At 38.2% G+C, this 20,036-nt stretch overlaps 1 protein-coding gene across 1 annotated transcript in view; it reads left to right on the forward strand.

Annotated features, from left to right (window-relative positions):
• Window positions 1-20,036, forward strand: part of LOC118804418 (neurobeachin-like) — a 235,488-nt gene that overhangs the window by 182,237 nt on the left and 33,215 nt on the right. Inside the window, exon 17 of the mRNA XM_036564932.1 lies at window positions 7,078-7,248. Within this exon, the coding sequence (XP_036420825.1) occupies window positions 7,078-7,248 (171 nt within the window). The remainder of the gene's footprint in view (window positions 1-7,077; window positions 7,249-20,036) is intronic.

Here is a 20,036-nt window from a genome sequence, read left to right on the forward strand (position 1 = left end):
AAAGAGATCTGCAGGGATACTTTTCCACTCCTCCAAAGTTCAGTTTTAAAAGTTGGTTGCATTTTATATTTCTCACGATCCAAGTAATCCCAAACACATTGGGTGATGTTGAAGTCTGGACTACGGGGTGGTCAGTCCATTGTTTTGGTGGTCTACCAGTTCTTGCACAGATGTTAGGAGTCCCATTTTTTCTGTCTTTTTTGAACACCAGTTATGGAAGCTCCTGTTTTCTTTATTTATTTTCCACTGACTTTCCTCTTCTTTATTCAAGTGGATTATTTTATATCTAATCTTCTCAGAAATATCTCCTGAAAAATGAGTAACTTGTACTTAATGATCATTTTGACTGGAAATTAAATACATAAAGGGTGGTCCCTGACTTCTGCACAGTATAATATTATGACTTTTTGTTTATGACTACATCTTTATCACATACTATAGCATGACCTTAAGTGTATTATTGCTTAAGAAAGCTTAGTTATCACAGCTTTCACCTGGAATCAAATGGTTAGTCCAGGGGTTGGCAACATGTGACTCTTTCACAGTAGATTTTTGAGTAAAAATAAAATAATTCTCCTTTGCAGTAACATAACACTTTGCTGAGCCTTCTAACACACAGTTACAAATGAAATGGTCTTAAACACTGGAGTTAATTCATAAATGATCTTAAATGCTGCTAATTCACCTTTTAACCCTGAAGGTTGGCACGCAGACTGCTGGTCACACAGCAACGCAGACATCAATCTCTCCTAGCTAGTAGCTAATGAAAGGGGAAAGAAGAGAAAGATTTAAGATGAACATTGATAATTTAGAGATGAATAAACAGAATTATTTGCATTGAAAAGCATTCCAGATGGATTTCTAACACCTGTAATCTGCACTGAGAAACTGTCAACCACTAAAAAGTCACAAAGCTAAAATCAGCTTCTTATTCACCAGCTTGTTGCTCGAACTTTCCCGTTCCACCTTATATTAAATAGTGCAGCAGTTAAATTCTGGCACCATTTAAGGTGGAACAGGAAAATCCAAACAAGAAGCTGGAGAATGAGAAGCTGTCTTCAGCCTCATAAAACCTTGAACATTGAGAGACTATTCTACTTTTACGGACAAGTTTCCTGCCAGAGATGCGAGAAAATCAGCTATAACTGAGTTGAAGCCTAAAGCAGAGCAAAGTAAGTCTGCGTTTTCGTTTATGTTACATTTTTTAGTCTATACTAGGACATTAGCATATACTGATACATATTCACAGCCAAGATGGTAAAATGTTACTTCAATAAAATGAACATAAAATGTTGTTGCTCCCAAGATGGATTGATGTTTTGCTGAAGGGACTAAATGCTTTTTAAGATTTAGGCTGCCGACCCCTGGGTTAGTCAATTTCAAGCAAGACCAGGAATGGCTAATGTGCGCTTCTAATGCTAACGCTCTATGTAAACAAATATACACCTATACATTGAGTTTCCCGTTTGGCCATTTTATCAGAAGCACCTACCAGATGCACTTTGTAGGTATGCAATTACTGACTAGAGCCTGTTGTACAGTCTAACCCAATCTATCCCGTCCATCAGTTCAGAGAGATCACCATAGGACCACCACTGACCAGATATTATATTGTATTATATCATATTATATTATATTATATCAGGCTGTGTTGCTCAGGTTTTTACAGTCATTCTGTGGTCACACACTAGCAAAAGCTAAAAGACTAACATATATTCTACATTGAGAAACTGAACTATTGTCTCTGACTGCACACCAAAAATCACATGAATTGGTGAACCTGAAAATAAGATGAACATTTCCTGTCTTCATCACCGTCATCCAGTAAAAGCAACAGCAGCTGCATGTTTCAACTCCTCTATGATTCCGCTTACTCTCATAACGCTACATTGCCTCTTGTTTCAATGGGAACAGGAAGTTTGCACTTTGCAGTTTTGTTAGTTTGCTGCCCATTCTTCGATTTATATATAGGTCTCCCAAGAATCAAATCAAGTCAAGTCATAGTTTATTTATATAGCACTTTTTACAACAGCTGTTGTCACAAAGCAGCTTTACAGAAAAATCCAGGTCCAAGCCTCCATAAGCAAGCCTGTGGAGACAGTGGCATGACTAACTCCCTAAAAGCAAGAGGAAGAAAGAGGAACCAAGACTCAAAAGGGGTATTAGCAGTATCCAGCTCCAGCAGGTCTAGCTATTACAGCACTGTCCAGTGTAGTCTGCCCAATGCATCGCACCATGCTAACGTTACTGATACTACTGATCTGATATTGACGGCATCAGTGGCGTGTTTTGCTTATAAGTGATGATTCGGAGTCAACGTACTTCAAACAAATGTACAAATTCACGATGGCAGTAGCTGGAAAAACTTTTATCAAAAGAGCCATCAGTGGAACTTCTTACCATTTAAAAGCTGTATTGCAATGAGAGGATAATAATCATAGCAACAGTGCACATTTATGGTGTTAAAAAATGAATGCATTGGATAATTTATCATGTTATTAACTCATTAACTTTACACTATTAATATGTATGCAGGTTTTCACACACATATACAGCCTTAATGTCCTTAAACAGGAGTCACTGATGGCTTTGTTTGTTTATATCCTTGGTTAGTTATGAGCAAAGAAATAAACAAAGCCAGTGTGCAGTTCGCTGACTGGGATTGCAGTGTTTTGGCCTGTGCTGCCTGAGGAGAGTGTGTGTGTGCTGTGGGAAACACATTTGACCTTTTCAGCTGCCCTGACAGTGTGTGTGTGTGTCATAGACTGTATGTGTCTTGTGGAGGTGACCTTTCCTCCAGCCCCTTTCTGCCGCTTTGTTCATCCACATAGACACGCACAGACAGACAGACACACAGTATACATGTGTGGGCAGTGGTCCAGCTGTCATTTAAAGTCAAAACTTCCTATAGGCTGACCGCCTCAGGACATGATGAAATATCAGGTCAATCCTACTATGGGCTATACCAGGGCTAATGCAGCCAAACCAGCACTGAACAGGTTCTTTGAGGAAAACTTTTTCAACAATTATTGACTAGAATTGATTTAGTGCCTAACAGTTATTACATTATTTTTGCTCAACTTGTCAAATGTAATTATGTAATGACATTTATTACATAGTAGTTACATAATAATTACCCCTACTTTCAAACTGAATTCTGTACTAATGGCAAAAATAAAATGGCAAACAAATTAATATAGATGGAACAGTAACTTTTAATGAAATTCAGGTCAAAAAATGTATTAGAATCACAAATGTGTTCAGCACTTTCAACACAATTTCATTGCTTTTTCAACAAGCTATCAACCCTATATAATAAACTTTTAACCTTATACATTTAACTTTATCAGTCTGAGAGTATCACCAGTGATCCACTTTGAGAATTTGATGATTTGTGTGAATTATCAATTCAAAGAGTTAGATAATTTAATTTAAGCTATCTCTATAGCTATAATGCAAGTGCTATTAGAAAATAAGCCTTTTTGCTCCAGTTTTCACACTGTACATTTTGCTTGAGTCCACACATGATTCTGAGTAACTGCAAACATTTGTGTGAGTGTGTGTGTGAGTAGAAATCATCATGGAGTCTGATAGATATGTTACTATGCTAATAACAGCCTCTTATTATAATTTAGGCCTCGCTAAGTCTGCCTTCATGAATTCATTCATGACATAACATAGACACAGAGTACATGGAATTCTTTGCCAGCACTAGATCAGGGAATTTAACCTGGTTCTGACTCAATGATAATTGCATGGTATAGCACCTCAAATGCTATCATAATAAGAGTCCTGTTTAATTGCCCTGTTTAAATGAGGTCATATGACTTACTTGAACATTTATTGAACATTATTATTATTATTGTTATTATTATTATTATTATTATTATTATTATTACTTGAAATGATGTGATGCTGAACTCAAGCTAGCTAGCATTACATTTGTGATAATTCTAAAGATAGAAATTGACACATCCAAATCTGTCCTGTACTGTATCCTATCCTATATTTTATTTCATAAGCACTTGTGTGACATGACAGTATAGCTCATGGTGATCCAGCAAACCTAGGCTTTCCTATTCTTCTTTGTTGTCCTTTTAGGTGCCTCTGTCATTTACTGGATCTGCAGTTTTGTTACTAAACATTTAATAGTTTCATATTCAGAATGTGGTTTACACTGGGAAAAAAAGTGATGCATTGACTTTACCTGATTCAAATGTATACATCATTTCCAAACAAACAAAACATATTGCATTTATTACAATATATTACACAATTATTACCAAAAGTAAGCAAACAGAGAGACAATATTGTGTTGATGTAATGTATTTTATTTGTGTGAAAACAATGTACAGATGTGTATCAAGAAAATTCAGCTCTCTACATGTAGCACTAAGATGGCCGTGATTAACACGCTGCATTATGCTCCTCCATATTTGCTTCCTTTGTTTCGTCCTCCTGCTTTTCCTGCCGCTCTTTTATTGTATGCCTCTGTCTCTGTCGTTTAATCCCTGCTTTTCCCCCTTGTCTTTGTGCTCTCTCTCTCTCGCTCTCTCTCTCTCTCTTGCCCCCCTCCATCCCTTCCTCGCTCTCTTTCGCTTAGCGTTCCCATCTTTGCATGTGTCACTTTCGATTGGAGTGACATGCCCCGTGGCTAGCGCAGCCCCCTCTGGAGCACAGCCTGCTCTGTTGGTAATAGCTGTTAGTCCTGATGCGAGAGGGAGGGTGTAAATTCCAGCAGCAGTGGGGACGAGTGTGTGTGTGTGTGTGTGTGTGTACATGTGTTCATGTGACCATGACTGTGTAGGTGTTTGTGTTTGTATTCTTTGTTCACAAAAGGATTCATACCAACAATATGACGCCCACAGTATGACTTTCTATAATTATCCCACTCTAGTTGCCATTGTAGAGCCCCTGGGTGCCTGTAAAAAATCCATTTGGTACATTTGGCATTGCTTTATGATGATAGGAGGCCTGTAAATTGGTTCTACATTAGTATTGCATGTCATAGCAAACCATTATGCAAAACTAGCTGGATATCTGAGTTTGCAAATTGAGGAAATGATTCAGATCAATAATGGTTTTAATGTTGGTGTTGGAACCGGTTGCTCATTCTGGTGCCAGATTCAAATAAGTAGATTTGGTACCTATAGAATACAGACATATTTACATATAGTTTACATACTCTTTACATAAGTATTGCCTGGAAGCTGATTGTACATTATTTACACTTTATTAAGAATAGCCACAGGGGTTTGCGGGATGATACATGCACAGCACTAGGAAGTGTCTTATTTTTCATTAATTCAAAAGATCATTTGGCAGATAATGTCACTTAGACCAGAAGTAATTGATCAGCCAAGACATGTTTTGTCCACATTGTGCTTCTTTAGTGTAGTACTGGAGCTATGAGGCAAAGAAACACTAGAAGTCAGTAGTCACCCAAAGCTTTTCTGTAAACATATCCCCAAAACTTCTCTCAACCCACTCAAACCACATCCAGCTGTACTTTAAGGTTATGTTGTTGAATTCCCATAACCTTCACGTGCACACATGACACAAAGGCAGTAGTTGGCACCCCTGCTCAAATGGTATGCTGATATTCATGTAATCACCATCCATATTGAATGTAATCTACCATTCATATGCCTGTGTAACGTGCACGGGGAGTCAGTATTCAGCATAAGCCCAGTATTGTCACCATCCAATACCATCTATAAAAATCTATATAAAAAAACAGTAAAAAGTTTGGCAGCAGGGGTGTCAGACAAAGCCTGTAAATTAACAGTAAAAGTAATGAAAGTAAAAGTCCATATAATTACAGTCATTAGAAATACTGCTGTAATTCAACAGTTTCACTGGTTCAACTAGTTATTCTAACACAGGGCTGTCACAACACCTGCACAATTGGGGGGGCAAAACTTTAAAAACATGGCTGGCTGAGTGACGAAATGCAATTAGGCCATTGACTAAAACCACCATTAATGTTATGCTAAAACCATGTTTCTATAAACCTATTCATGACAGGGTCAGAGATTATTTATGTTTTGACCCTGCACTTCACTGGATTCAGCCTCAGATAGCAAACTGTGCTACCAAACATGTCTGAAGAACATCAGGCTGTGTTCAAACCCAGTTTATTTTCCAAAGTCTTCACCAATGTTGCAGAGAAGTAAGCGCTCTGATACTCTCACTTTTGCAACCATGAAAATAGAAGAAATGAAGATGGTTATCTAGATATGGTAGTAATAAACCTTTCTTGATGTCAGCCTCTTTATGATTGGTTGAATGTAACCAATTGGTTCGCTGATGCCTGGCCAAAATTAGGGATGCATCGATACTGGTATCGAGTATTAGGCCGATACAGTGCTCATTTACACATACTCATAAAAAACCACTGATACCAATGTTCTGATACCCACTGATACCCTTTGACGTAAGCCGAATGAAGGAGAGTGCTCATCTAGGCCGACATTAATCTGTTTGAATATCATAGTGAGGTATAAACGTTAATACGGTGGTTTGTTTTGTAAAACAGGCTGTAGACGGACTGCACTGTCCCACTGTGTACATCACCGCCTGGCTTTTAGCTTCAGTGAACAGTGTTAGCAGCGCTGCTCAGTTTCTCTTTGCTCACTACACGGTGCTCTGCATGTAATTCTGAATGAAACAGCTTTATTTGAAATCATTCATGGCGTTTTTGTAAAGTGTGAGTATATGAATTGTAGGCTTTGTCCGTACATGATGGTCTATTCAAACGTGGCACAGCTTTACATACCACGTCTTTAAAGTCCCCTTTTGGAGCATGAAGCAATATAAATATATTTCTGTATTTATGTTTATGTGTATTTATTCCAATGTTACAGCACTATATAACACTATAAATAACATTATATAACATTATATATACCTTACTGCATAGATAGGTAATTTTAAACAGTTTTCTTGGCTGCCTCAGACCTTTTCACACTACTGTACATGCATGTGCGTGTTTGTCTCTGTGTATGTGGATGAGTTTGCATGTTGCTGCTGTTTACATGCCTTTCACCTCTAATTGCCCGGCTCTCCCTCTGGCAGGCTCTGGAGAGTGAGTTTGTGTCGTGTCAGCTGCACCAGTGGATTGACCTTATTTTCGGCTACAAGCAGCGCGGGCCCGAGGCCGTGCGTGCCCTCAACGTCTTTCACCACCTGACCTACGAGGGCTCCGTCAACCTCGACAGCCTCACCGCTGACCCCCTGCTGCGCGAGGTAGGTCAGCATGGCTGTGTCACCATGGTAACGGAGCCACGGTGAAACTGCTGTTGTGGCCATCTTTTTTGAAAGTTACTGCTTTTGTGGCTTACGAACATATCAAGATTAGATTTCATAACCAAGTGAAAGTATGAAACTGCCCATAGAGTTTGTACCTCCAACCACATAGTGTAGAATTTGCGTACACTTGTATGCAAAGTTTGAACAAAGGATGTTTTGTTGATTTTAACACATCCCTTACAGAGAATAAACTTAAATGGTGCACAGTTTTGTATTTATTTACTGAGCTTAACATATTTGAAAAAAATAAAACATGAAATGTGAAATGTGCCATAACTTTTGCACCGCCCACATTTTATGCTTTTTTACAATATAATTCAGTAAATAAACAGTAACTGTGCATTAACATGCAGAATTGTGTTCTCTGTTGAGTGTTAACTTATTTGCACTTAGAAAATGAACAAAATGTCATTTGACCAGGAGTGCCTAAACTTTTGCACACAACTGTATATCACACTGGACTTACTCTGTTTACACACCTCCAGCAATTAAAACCTCTCAGGGTCACTCAGGCAGCCTTCTGTTGGACACTGGTGGGCGTTTCAAGTGAAGAGCTGGCAGCCAGCAAGTTTCATTGGATTGTGTGATCATGCAAACTGCATTTTTAAAAGAGTAAATAGCACTCATAGCTCTTATCTAACATAAGCTATATTTATTCAAAACATCTCATGGGACAAAAATATTTTAATAAGAATATTAAAAGAAAAATAAAAAATTCATAACATAATAAACTTGAGCACACATGCTCAGTGGGCTGAACAGGCAACAATAAAAGTGGGCTAAATGTGTATGTATTCCATTATCTGTGCATTGAACAAAACAGTCTTAGCATCTACAATCAAGATGCACTAGAAGACAGGGTCTTTTAATTTTATAATGATTTTAATGATTGCCAGCTTAGCACAGCCTTACTATGAACTACTGTACAACCCCATTTCCAAAAGTTGGACGCTGTGCAAAATGTAAATGAAAACAAAATGCAATGATATACAAATCATTTAAACCCTATATTTTATTAAAAATAGTACAAAAACAACATATCCAATTTTATAATTTTATTGTTTTTTGAAAAATATATGCCCATTTTGAATTTGATGCCAAAAACATGTTTCAAAAAAGTTGGGACGGGGGCAACAAAAGGCTGGTAAAGTTTTGTAATGCTAAAAAAAAAACAACGGGTGGTTAATTGGCAACGGATCAGTAACATCACTGGGTAGAACAAGAGCATCTCAGAGAGTCTTTCAGAAGTAAAGATGAGGAGGGGTTCACCACTCTGTGAAAGACTGCACACTAAAATAGTGCAACAATTCAAGAGTAACATTTCTCAACATAAAATAGCAAAGAATGTTTGCTTTTCATCATCTACAGTACATAATATCATTAAAAGATGTAGAGAATCTGGAGAAATCTCTGTTTGAAAGGGACAAGTCAAAAAAACAGTATTTGCTGGCCCTGATCTTTGGGCCCTCAGGCAGCACTGCATTAAACACAGACATGATTCTGTAGTGGAAATCACTGAATTGGCTCAGAAACACTTCTGAAAACCACTGTCTGTGAAAACAGTTCATTGCTGCATCCACAAATGCAAGATAAAATTCTAAAATGCAAAGAAGAAACCGTATATAAACAGGATCCAGGAATGCTACCACCTTCTCTGGGCCTGAGCTCATTTAAAATGGACTGAGAGGAAGTGGAAAAGTGTCCTGTGGTCCAACAAATCAACATTTGATGATTTGTTTATCAGTGCACAGTTCAAAAGTCAGTATTCATGATGGTATAGGGGTGCATTAGTGCACATGGCATGGGTGATGTGCACATCTGTCAAGGCACCATTAATGCTGAACGATCTATATGTGTTTTGGCAACATATGCTGCCATCCAGACGACGTCTTTTTCAGGGAAGGCCTTGATTATTTCAGCAAGACAATGTCAAACCGCATTTTGCATATATTACAACAGCACTGCTCTGTATTAAAAAAGTTCTGGTGCTAGACTGGCCAGTCCAGATCTGTCATCCATTGAGAAAACTTGGCACATTATGAAATGAAAAATATAACGAAGGAGACCCCGAAATATTGAGCAGCCAAAATCTTACATCAAACAAAAATGGGAAAACATTTCACTTTCAAAACTACAGCAATTGGTCTCCTCAGTTTCCAAATGCTTATAGAGTGTTGGTAAAAGAAGAGGTGATGAAACACAGTCGTAAACATGCCCTTGTCCCACCTTTTTTGTAACGTGTTGTTGGCATCAAATTCAAAATAGGCCTATATTTTACAAAAAACAAAAAAATTCTCAATTTCCACATTTGATATGTTGTCTTTGTACTATTTTCAATGAAATATAGGCTTTAAATGATCTGCACATCATTGCATTTTGTTTTTATTTACATTTGTACAGCATCCCAACTTTTGGAAATGGGGTTGTACAGTAGTTCATAGAAAGGCTGTGCTAAGCTGGCAATCATTAAAATCATTATAAAATTAAAAGACCCTGTCTTCTAGTGCACCTTGATTTTTTTATGAGATCAGTATATAAACCAAGACTCCATACAACATGGTAAAATCAGGGCACCGATGTAATCAGCTTCCCCTACCTTTTCTTATAAATGCAACAGAACAAATAAGATCCCAGGTCAATGCAGTGTGTTCCACATATTGTGAGAACATCTTTTCTGGTTGGTATTGCTGTCTGATTTGGTGCTTTAGGTGACCCATGGCCTCATTTCCCCTGTTTACTTTATCCATTTATTGAGATAACAGGCAAAATATCAAAATTTAATCAAGTGACATAATTACGAGTAACTTTAATGGACAGTTTTACCAAGCAATGTAGGGTGTTAACAGTAGGAAATTGGTTGCCAAGCATCATAAGATTATTCAGCAGAAAGAACAATTTTTTTAAACACTTTAATGCATTAATACAGAATTTACGCCTTGTCTTTGTAAAGATACAGCGATGAATTTATCATGTACTTGCTGCCAACCAAAACTTCATAGCATATTTGTTGGATTTTTATGCCTCTGCTTTTATATAGCCAATGTTTTATTCACTTTAGGACTGCACTTTGTGAACTGTTTGCCAGTTTATTACAGATATTATGTGAGGGAAGATGAGATGAGGCAAGTAGGTTGCTGAATAACCGCTGCTGAAATGCCACCAACTAGCTGGAATAGTAGCAAAAAGAGCCCACACAGACGGAGCATCTAATGAACACAGTCAAAATGACCTCTGTGGCCTTTTGAAGTAGAGATACTCAGATATGGTGAATATGCTACCGTATAACCACTGCCAAAATATCATCCGGCGGTGGCTCACAGAGACAAAATGCAGTCTGATGGTCAAAAGAATCAATGATGATGACTTTATGAGGCAGAAATACTCAGAACTTTGCTGTGCTTTGTAATATCTAACAACGTCAGACTAAAATATGAACCAGTTTAATAAAATGGGGCTTTTATTTTGTCAGAATGATCATAGCTCAAAAATTAAAAGTGCTCTTGGCCTCTCTAGTGTTCAGTCAATTAAGTCTGCTGCAAAAGTTCTCTTAAAGTTCCCCTATATTGCATATCAGCATTACAATGCAGATGAGTTTTTGAGTATTTAACTAGTTTGACTGAAATCTGCCATGAATGAAGTGTTTGTTGTACTGTGTGGAGGAGAGTCTGTGTGTCATTCACGTCTCTCCATGCAAATGTGCCCTATGGGGCAGACAGAATTAGACTGCTGACTCATTCACTTTGCATTCACACTGCAGCTCTGATCAGCTGATAACCTCAACTTAAAAGAACACACAACACACTTACCAGCCAGATAAGGACTGATTATCTTTGCTTTTTTAACTAACAATAACTAACTTTATACATACAGTACAAATACAATACAAATACAATACACTCCTTCAACTGTTTGATGAAATGGTTAACCCTTTAAATCCCATGGGCCTGTATGTGGGTCCACACACTTTAGTTATAGCTATATAACTTATGCATTTCTTAGTACTTACCAAATCGTTCATAGCGGTTACTGGATAATAATTGTTAAGATTAGTAACTACTTGATGAGTGCAGTTTTAGATGTTACCTTTAGAAGTCAAGAGATATTACATTCATTTTGCTGTATTATTCACATACATAGTGAGTTTAGCAATGAAATACATTTGCATTCAAAGTATGTTCTGTCATTTGACCAGAAGATTCAACAGGTTTAAGTCTCTTCTGACTTTATTAGCTTGTTTTGACAATAATGTAATTTTATTTTTCCGCAAAAACAAGATTGTGAGCACAGTAACTGTAATCAAATTGAAGTTATAATAAAATATCTCCTCTTCAACTTACAGAAACAGATGTGGTATTGATTGAAAGTTTAGAATCAATTCCACTGATTTTGCAGCATTCAAATGTTGCAAAATTCAATGTTTGAGATGTAAACAAAGTTATTCAGATTTGGTGTGAAATGCTCTGGTTTAGAGAAACTTACTGAGTCAGAATTGCTCACAGTGGTGGTAATTGGGCTTTTAGACTTAGTTTTGTTGTGAAATGCTGCATTGTAGAAAAACTTGACGACTAACTAGGGGTCACCATGTCTATAATGCAAATAAATCCATTTTATTTACTGACCAAAATGACCCACAAATCTAAAAGTGTCTTTTGAGTTTTTATATGTAATGTGGATAATGGTAAAATAGTGGTAAATGTGAAAAACAAACTGCAGATACCTCTCCACTATGAACAACTTTTGCTTTAGGCCAGAGGTCTCAAACTCAAACTCAACCACTAAAAGGGGCATGTTAAAAAATCTCAACAAGTCCGTGGGCCAGAAAGTGTTTATATTTTATACGCCAAAACCTCAACAGCAAAATTTTGCCAGATGTAGGAAACCCTCCATTGTAATATGTGATTACTTGATATAATGGCTACATAACCTACAAATAACTGTTAAATCTCTTTAAATGTCGCTATGATGCGTGCTTGATCTACACACCTGACATGCTTTCTTTGCTGCAGGTTCATCCATTCTTGGCATCAGTTTCTGAGCTGCTGAGTGTTTATAGTCTTATAGTATTTATGTTGGTTGAACTGCCGCTGAAACGCAGCTAGTGTGTTTGGTGATATGATGTGCAATTTGTTGGGGGGGTATTAATAGAAATCAAAATAATTCCCAGGGTGAGATTGGATTGTGCCACGGGCCTGATCTGGCCCACGGGCCTTATGTTTGAAACATGGGGTTTAGGCCAAAACCATATGTCAAAACTATTGTAAAACAGTGTCTTTGACATCAGGCGCTGTACTCATAACCACCTCATGTAACAACTTTCTGTGAGGGAGCTTTTAGAGGCATTAAACTGTGTCTACTTTGGGAATGTATGATATATGTGCAGTAGCTGGGATATTCCCACATGACATAAAAAAAGTGTAGGCCTATTTCCTTATGATAATCTAATGTTTTCTAATTTGATTTTCTAGCCTCTTAGTTGATTGCCAAAAAGTATGGATCCATGTGTGATCAATATTCTCAGCCATATTTTTCATTGACTGGTAGAAGTTTTTGAACAGCTTAATTGTGTTAGTGAATTTGATTTGAAGCAGGCAGCAGCTGGTAGGCAGAGTATCTCTCTCTCTCACTCTCTCTGTCTCTCTCTCTCTCTCTCTCTCTCTCTCTCTCTCTCTCCCCTCTCTCTCTCTCTCTCTCTCTCTCTCCCTTTCTCCCTTGCTCACTCCCTGTGATACCCACCATCTGCTGTCTGCAAAACAAGTCATTTATATACTGTCACTTCCAGGACTGCCTTTATTTGTCAAGTGACCACTATGCAAATCACTCACCGACCAGGGGGGCTAATTATCAAACAATATGGAGAGAGCTTTGCTTTTCATCATTCTGTGCTACTTTTCAGACAATGGCAATTATCTTTGTTTCATCCGGTGCCCTTTTTTAAGGGTTCTCTGCCGGTTTGTTAGCCTCAGAAGAGAAATAACTCACTTTTATTTTTCAATTGTGGTCAGCAACGTCAGAAAAGCTTTTAAGCTGCTTGGGTTGATTTAAACATGTTAAGAAAATAAGTACAACAGATCACACTGAATATCTGAGGCAACTGACTTGCAGTGCTGTAAAACTGTAGTATTGTGTGCCACATTCTAAAGAAGTTAATTGGGAATACATGTAATAGACCTCTGAGGCTGTGCATCATTTTGTAGTTGCTGACGCATCCAAACAAGCATTCCAGCTATAAGCCATGAATGTACAGTGTTTTTTTTGTTTAAAAAAAAATAAAAAATATATATGCCCAAGGTCACACCCTGTAGTTAACAAAAAAGCTCCAGTACATTTTAAAAAGATGATTCTTCAATGGTTCTTTAGTAAAGGGAATGGTTCTATTTAGAACCATGAGTTCTATAAGAACCATTTCATGCTTAAATGGTTCTTTGCATGGTGAAATGACTCTTCAGATTGATGGAGAATGTGTTGTTCTATATGGAACCTTTTTGAAAATCCATATAGCACCAAAAAATGGTTCTTCTATTGTTACAAGCTTGCCATTGTAATAATAGAAGAACGCTTTTTGGTGCCATATAGAACCATTTTCAAAATATTGAACCATACAGCCGAGAACACATTCTCCATCAGTCTGAAGAACTGTTTCACCATGCTAAGCACCATTTTTATGAAATCGAGTCTCGTGAAGCCAGCCACCTTTTTTTTCAAACTGCCGGTAACATTGCATTGGACATCTGAAGACGCTTGGAGGAGAATGGTAGCCACAAGTTCCGTTACATCAGCTAACGGATGCCTGCTTTGGCTAGCATTGTGCTGAGAGATGGGGAAAGAGATAAGGCCACCCAGAGAAAGTGATGCCAGTTGTGTTCTGTAGGCCTCCCAGCCACAGATAGCTGTACCATCATCAGGGACTGAACTGCGCTCTCCCGATGATAGGGGCAACACTTAGACAGTCGCATGGTTGCACCACTGAGGGCCCTAAACCACTGCCTCTTTTAAGAGAGTACAGTACTATGCAAACAGTGTACCAACAACAATGTAACAACAATGTACATTCCAAACATGTAGGTTTTGGAAGTTCTTGATTAAAACAGAGCACAGTAGGGGTGATTTTTTCCCATAGACAACACATCCTCCAAGGTCTAATGGCAGCTGAATAGTTTCTTTAATGTAGAAACTGCTTTTCAGACAAATAATAACTCCTTCAGTCAGAGGACATTCTTGATGCAGCTATTAAGACTTTCTCGCAAGAGATATTGTTATGTTTTTAGCCACATTCACATCAAACGTGGCCAACATTGAGCCTGTTGTACTGTTTTTTTTTTTACCTTCTGAAGCTGGATGTCGGTCACCCTCAGAGCAACGCTGAGCTGAGCCCATCACTTCCAGGGTATTGATTCTTTCCCTTCTGATAGGTGCAGCCACAGCGTCAACATTAAGCACTGCAGTAATGGCATTAAAATGTCAGGATATTGAGTGGACGCCAATTCCTCCAGCCAGTGGCGGAATTCGGTTAAAACTGTGTTGTTGGTGGAATGTGAAAACATTATTCATCAAAACTGCGCTAGAAAGATAGATCATACACTGATAAAGTAATGCAGTGAATTTATTTGATTCCATTAACACAGTTATTGCCAAAAGTAAGTAAAAGACAAAATTTGTGATGATATGCATTTTACATTTTTGGCATTTGGCAGACACTCTTATCCAGAGCAACTTACAATGTGATCATTTTACACAGGTAGGCAAAGGTAGTGTTAAGAGTCTTGCCCAAGGACTCAGGCAGGGATTGAACCCCAGTCTACAGCCCAGAAGAGGTGTTACCCACTACACTGTACCAACCACCTCCATTTTTTTTCATGTGGAAATGATGCACACGTTTGAAATTTGAATAAATGTGATGCTTTTTTGGTTTCTTTAGAGTGAAGACCCTCTTTTGGTTCCTTAAGGAACCTTTTAGTGGATCCTTCTTGAAAGAGTGAAGAAACTTTTAAAAGTTTGAAGAACTTCTAGAGTTCTATACCATTTAAAGATTGTTCATAGGTCCACAAATCCAAGCCAAAACCGTATTAGGAACCTTATTTGTAAGAGTTTATAATGTTAAAGTGAAATGCAAATGTTCAAAACACACATTAGATTAAATCACCATGGTGGGTGACACGGAGGAAATATTAAGTCAGTCAAGTCAAAGTTTATTTATATAGCACTTTTTACAACAGGTGTTATCACAAAGCAGCTTTACAGAAAAATCCGGGTCCAAGCCCCCATGAGCAAACCAATGGAGACAGTGTGGCAAGGAAAAACTCCCTAAGAGCAAGACGAAGGAAACTTGAGAGGAACCAAGGCTCTAAAGGGAAACCCATCCTCTTCTGTTTGACACCACATAGCAAACAATAACACAACAGCCATATGAACAAGAATAAGGTTTTACCAATAGTATAGAATATTAAAAAGACAGAAAAGGGGAAAAGAAAGTGAAGCAATGCCCAGAACTGAATGGTTTGAGTCTGTGCAGCAGCAACATCATCAGGAGATGATATTAGTCAGTGAACAGTAGTGTGAGGCCTAAAACTGGTCCTGCACAAGATGAAAGATAATGCGTGCTTGTCAGTGTGCACTAAGAACACGTGTAATGGATTATGCCTTCATGCTAGATGGAGCCCAAGCTATAGTAATGCTCTATAAGCAGTTGCAGCATATGGAATAGCCCCACCTTGAGCTAATGCACACATTAGCTTTCTGTAAAATGAAATTACGTATTCAGAGTGACTGGTCTGTCCTGCTTTGTTTTTTTTTTCGTTCCATATTCAGCTCTCCACACCTTTCTTGGCTTGCACTTCGAAGGACTTTAGATTGACATGACCTGTTCTTTTCCTACGTTAGAGGAATGCCTGACTACTTACTCAGCATTTTACCCTGCCACTCAGTATTCTCTCAAACATTTCTCAGCCCGTGCTTCCCTGGAGTCCAACTTTAGACTTCCTACAGGAGAGCGCTATACAAAAGTCACACAGAAGAGCAAAAGTAGGATATTTATTATACAAAGGTAACATAATTGTATGTTGTAGGGATGCAACAATATAGAATTAATGGGTCATTAATGATAGCTAATAATTAACACCCTGTTGTGGCTGACACTGATATAAATAATCTTGTTTACATTATTTTATGTGAATATTTCACATTAGTTAACGGATGTGCTAATCAGGAGCTTTTTATCTATGGTAGGTGAATGTGAAAGTGAAGAATCTGACACTGATTAGTATAGTAGAGTTGATCAAATGAGGTATTAAACCTTTATTCTCTATTATCTGCCATTATTAGGTTGTTAAATTAACAGTTTTAATTCCAGTATTGGAAAAATAATAATTGCATTTTCTCTTTTTTTGCTGAATAATATGTTAGCCACCGATACATTGTGCATCCCTACATAACTGACCGTTTGAATGATGACTGACACATCTCGGCCAATCACAATCATGTCTAAATACTAATCCCTTATCATGCAAAGGGAAAACTGTGACAAAACTGCAGTGAGAACGGCAGTCACAGTAAATTAGTCTGCTGTCCTGATCATCTGGAGGGTGAAGCTGTTTTTGTTTCATTCCTAAAGATGAAAAAAAATTGTTAATCTATATGAAGACCACAATCACAGCTGTTTATTATAGTTTGCTGAAAGACTCTGGGTGAAAGATGATGAGGATGAGTGTTAGCTCTTCTAAAGGGGCATCTTCCATCACTAAAACCTCCTAAAAACCTACCGCTTTACAGTTAAGCAGCTAAATAACTGTGCTGGTTCGATTAATGTAAACTACATCTAGAATTCATTTTTGTTTACTTTAATTTGGCCAAAATTAATATTTTACCAGTTTTCAACATATATGAACATCTTGTAAAGCCAGCTTGTTTTGAATGAAAAATGTACTACGATGTACGAATGTACTTCTTTGTGCTTCTTAATTTTTCTTTGTACTTCTGAACTTTTTAGTTTATAGAAGTGCTACAGAGGCTACCAGACAGCCTGACCTGAAAGTGAGGCAGGGCTTGTAAGAATTTTGCAAATGGTCAATTATCTATCCATGACCAAGTGAGGTCTAGATTTGTCCATGTCTGCAAATGTCACAGTGTAGTAGAAGGCAGAGGGGAACCATCAGGGCCTTCAGGGCTCAAGTATTACAGCACTGCTCTTATTTCATTGACTGTGTTTACATGCAGAGATTTTTGCCAAACCAATTGAATACATTCCAGTTATAGTTTAAGACTGAGGTGTTTATGTGCTCACTCTTCACAACAATCTGATGGAAAATCTCAGTTTACATGCTCACTACAAATAATCAGATCCAAAATTACATGCATGAATAGAGTACCACATACTGTACACGTTACCGTGACAACAAGCATCACAGGAGTCCACTCCGAGTGAGATGAGCAGAAGTGTGTTACCTGAGTTTTCAGTTGGTGCGCTTGTGTTTTTAATTGCTTTAAACATACTTCACCTGTACTTATTAAAGAAGGGCGAGAGGAAGACATCGTGTTCTGAGACATGAGCTGGACGCCCGTCCCACCGCCGTCTTTTAAAGTTCAAGCATGAACTTCGTCTTCTCTGCAGACCAGTTTCTGCTCCGCCATGTTGAACATTATAAACTTTCGCTATGATGTGACGCACATGATCAGAACATACTTAAACTTTCAGATTGGCAATGTAATCAGATACAGATGTTTACATGGCTATTATTCTTCTATTTAATGGATTATTTACAGGATTACCCACCTCATTAAATCGGATAGAAATCGTATTCCGAATGGCCTCAACCAGACTAATCCATTCCGGTTGAGATGTATACAGGGATGTATTCTATTCCGATTGGATTGTTAGTTCAGTCAGATTAGAACTACTAGTTATTAGGATTATCAGGCTGCATGTAAACATGGCTATTGTTAAGTTTTGGACTGAAACAAAAGGGTTAAATTCTTAAAAAGCCCAGTGGAAAATTGGCCAGTTAGGAGTCAACCAATCATGTTATGATTTCCAAAAGACTGAACCAGTTTCTTTAGAAAAATTGTCACTCTATTCCTTCTGGAATACCTAGATACGTCGCCGACTGTGAATACGAGGGGCCGTGTATTCGGTGGGTTGTTAGAAACAAAGCAGTGGCAGCAGCTGTACACCAGAGCTCTCTACTGCAAGAATCACTGTGAAACTGCTACAAGGTAAACCTTTGCTAATATGTCTGTCAAGTTTTAAGTAAAATAGAATGTCTTTTAGAAGCTTCAGATGTCTGAGTTTAGTCTAGAACTGACAAAAAAAAAACATTCATGCCAGGCGCCGTTAGCTTAGCACTGACAAACTAATAGAATCCCATAGGGACGCTAGCAGAAGTAAGCATTATCATAAAGGCAGGTATTTTCCTCATGCTTGAGTGAGCTTTGACATTTTTGGCCCAAATTGAAGGCCTAACTCTAATAGTCACGGTTCACCATTGGTAAAAGGTGTCTACTGTCATACAGTGTGGACTCTGCCACTGTCTATGTTAAGAATTACACTTTTCACACTTGAAAACCTGCCATTCCAAGCAGGATTAGAGAGAATGAGTGACATGGATGTTTTGCACCCATTCGGGCGTGCTGATTCATAGCTTTGGGGGCACACAGACTTCTATACGTGACAAGAGGTCTCTCTTATCATCCAAACAAGCAGCAGCTCAGCATGGATTAAAGTAATTAACTGCCAGTGAAGAGTTCCAGGTTTCTGCCTGTGATATTTCCTGTTTTTATTCCTCCAGAGGTGTGATGATTAGAGTATTGGCATGTTAGATGACAAGATGTGATGGTCTAAAGGATGTGTCCCCCAGATAACCTCCAAATGCTGCTTTAGCTTTGGATTTGCAGAGGCGACGCTGTGGACCCAGACAGGCCGAAGTGGAACAATTTCCCAGTTATGTTGAAACCAGAGAGCTCCTGCTTCTTCTCAGGATAATTGGCAGATTTGGCACAATTTCCCCTTACATTGATCTCAGTGTTGCTGCAGTTATTCACGCGTGGACATTTCATCATAGACCAGGCCTACTCTTGCTTTCCAGCAAAAAAAAAAAAAGAGAAAAACGTAGCTGTTTCTACTCGGTTTTCAGGTTCTGGTCTTTTGCTAGATATTTAAATGTGACTCCTCACAGGAATTCCTCTCGCTGTGTTTTTCTCCGTCCTCATGACTGCGCTGGCTGGCAGGAATACAGTGATGCGTTCCACATGGCTGCCTGTTTCTCTCAGATCTTTGGATCAGATTACTTTATTTGAGCAGACATCATGACCCCTGTTCCTGAGCTTAACCTAAAATAGCTATAATGTGAGTCGGTTGTTACTTGATGGACTATGCTGTAAAGCTGCATTGACGGACACTTAATGGTTGCCAAATGTGTCTAAGACGCAGAGCTCAGACCAAACCTGAATTGTAGGTGTTGGGGAGAATCATAAAGACTGTTTTTGAATCACACAGCGTAGAATGAGTATTTTGTTGTTGTTTTGATTCCCCTTGCTTTATAGAAGCTCTGTGGTTAGAGTGACTGTCATACTGAAAACCTAATCCACTTTTGTCTTTGTGATTTCTGGTTTAAAACAATAAAAGTTACATTATGTGAACATTTCATGATGCATGGACCAAAAGAAATGATCCCGAATTACTGAAATACTGTTCTAAGGTGGGCAGAATAGTCTAAATCCATACTCAAATAAAAGTG

Source organism: Colossoma macropomum, unplaced genomic scaffold (genome assembly GCF_904425465.1).
Source record: "Colossoma macropomum unplaced genomic scaffold, Colossoma_macropomum, whole genome shotgun sequence".
NCBI lineage: Eukaryota > Metazoa > Chordata > Actinopteri > Characiformes > Serrasalmidae > Colossoma > Colossoma macropomum.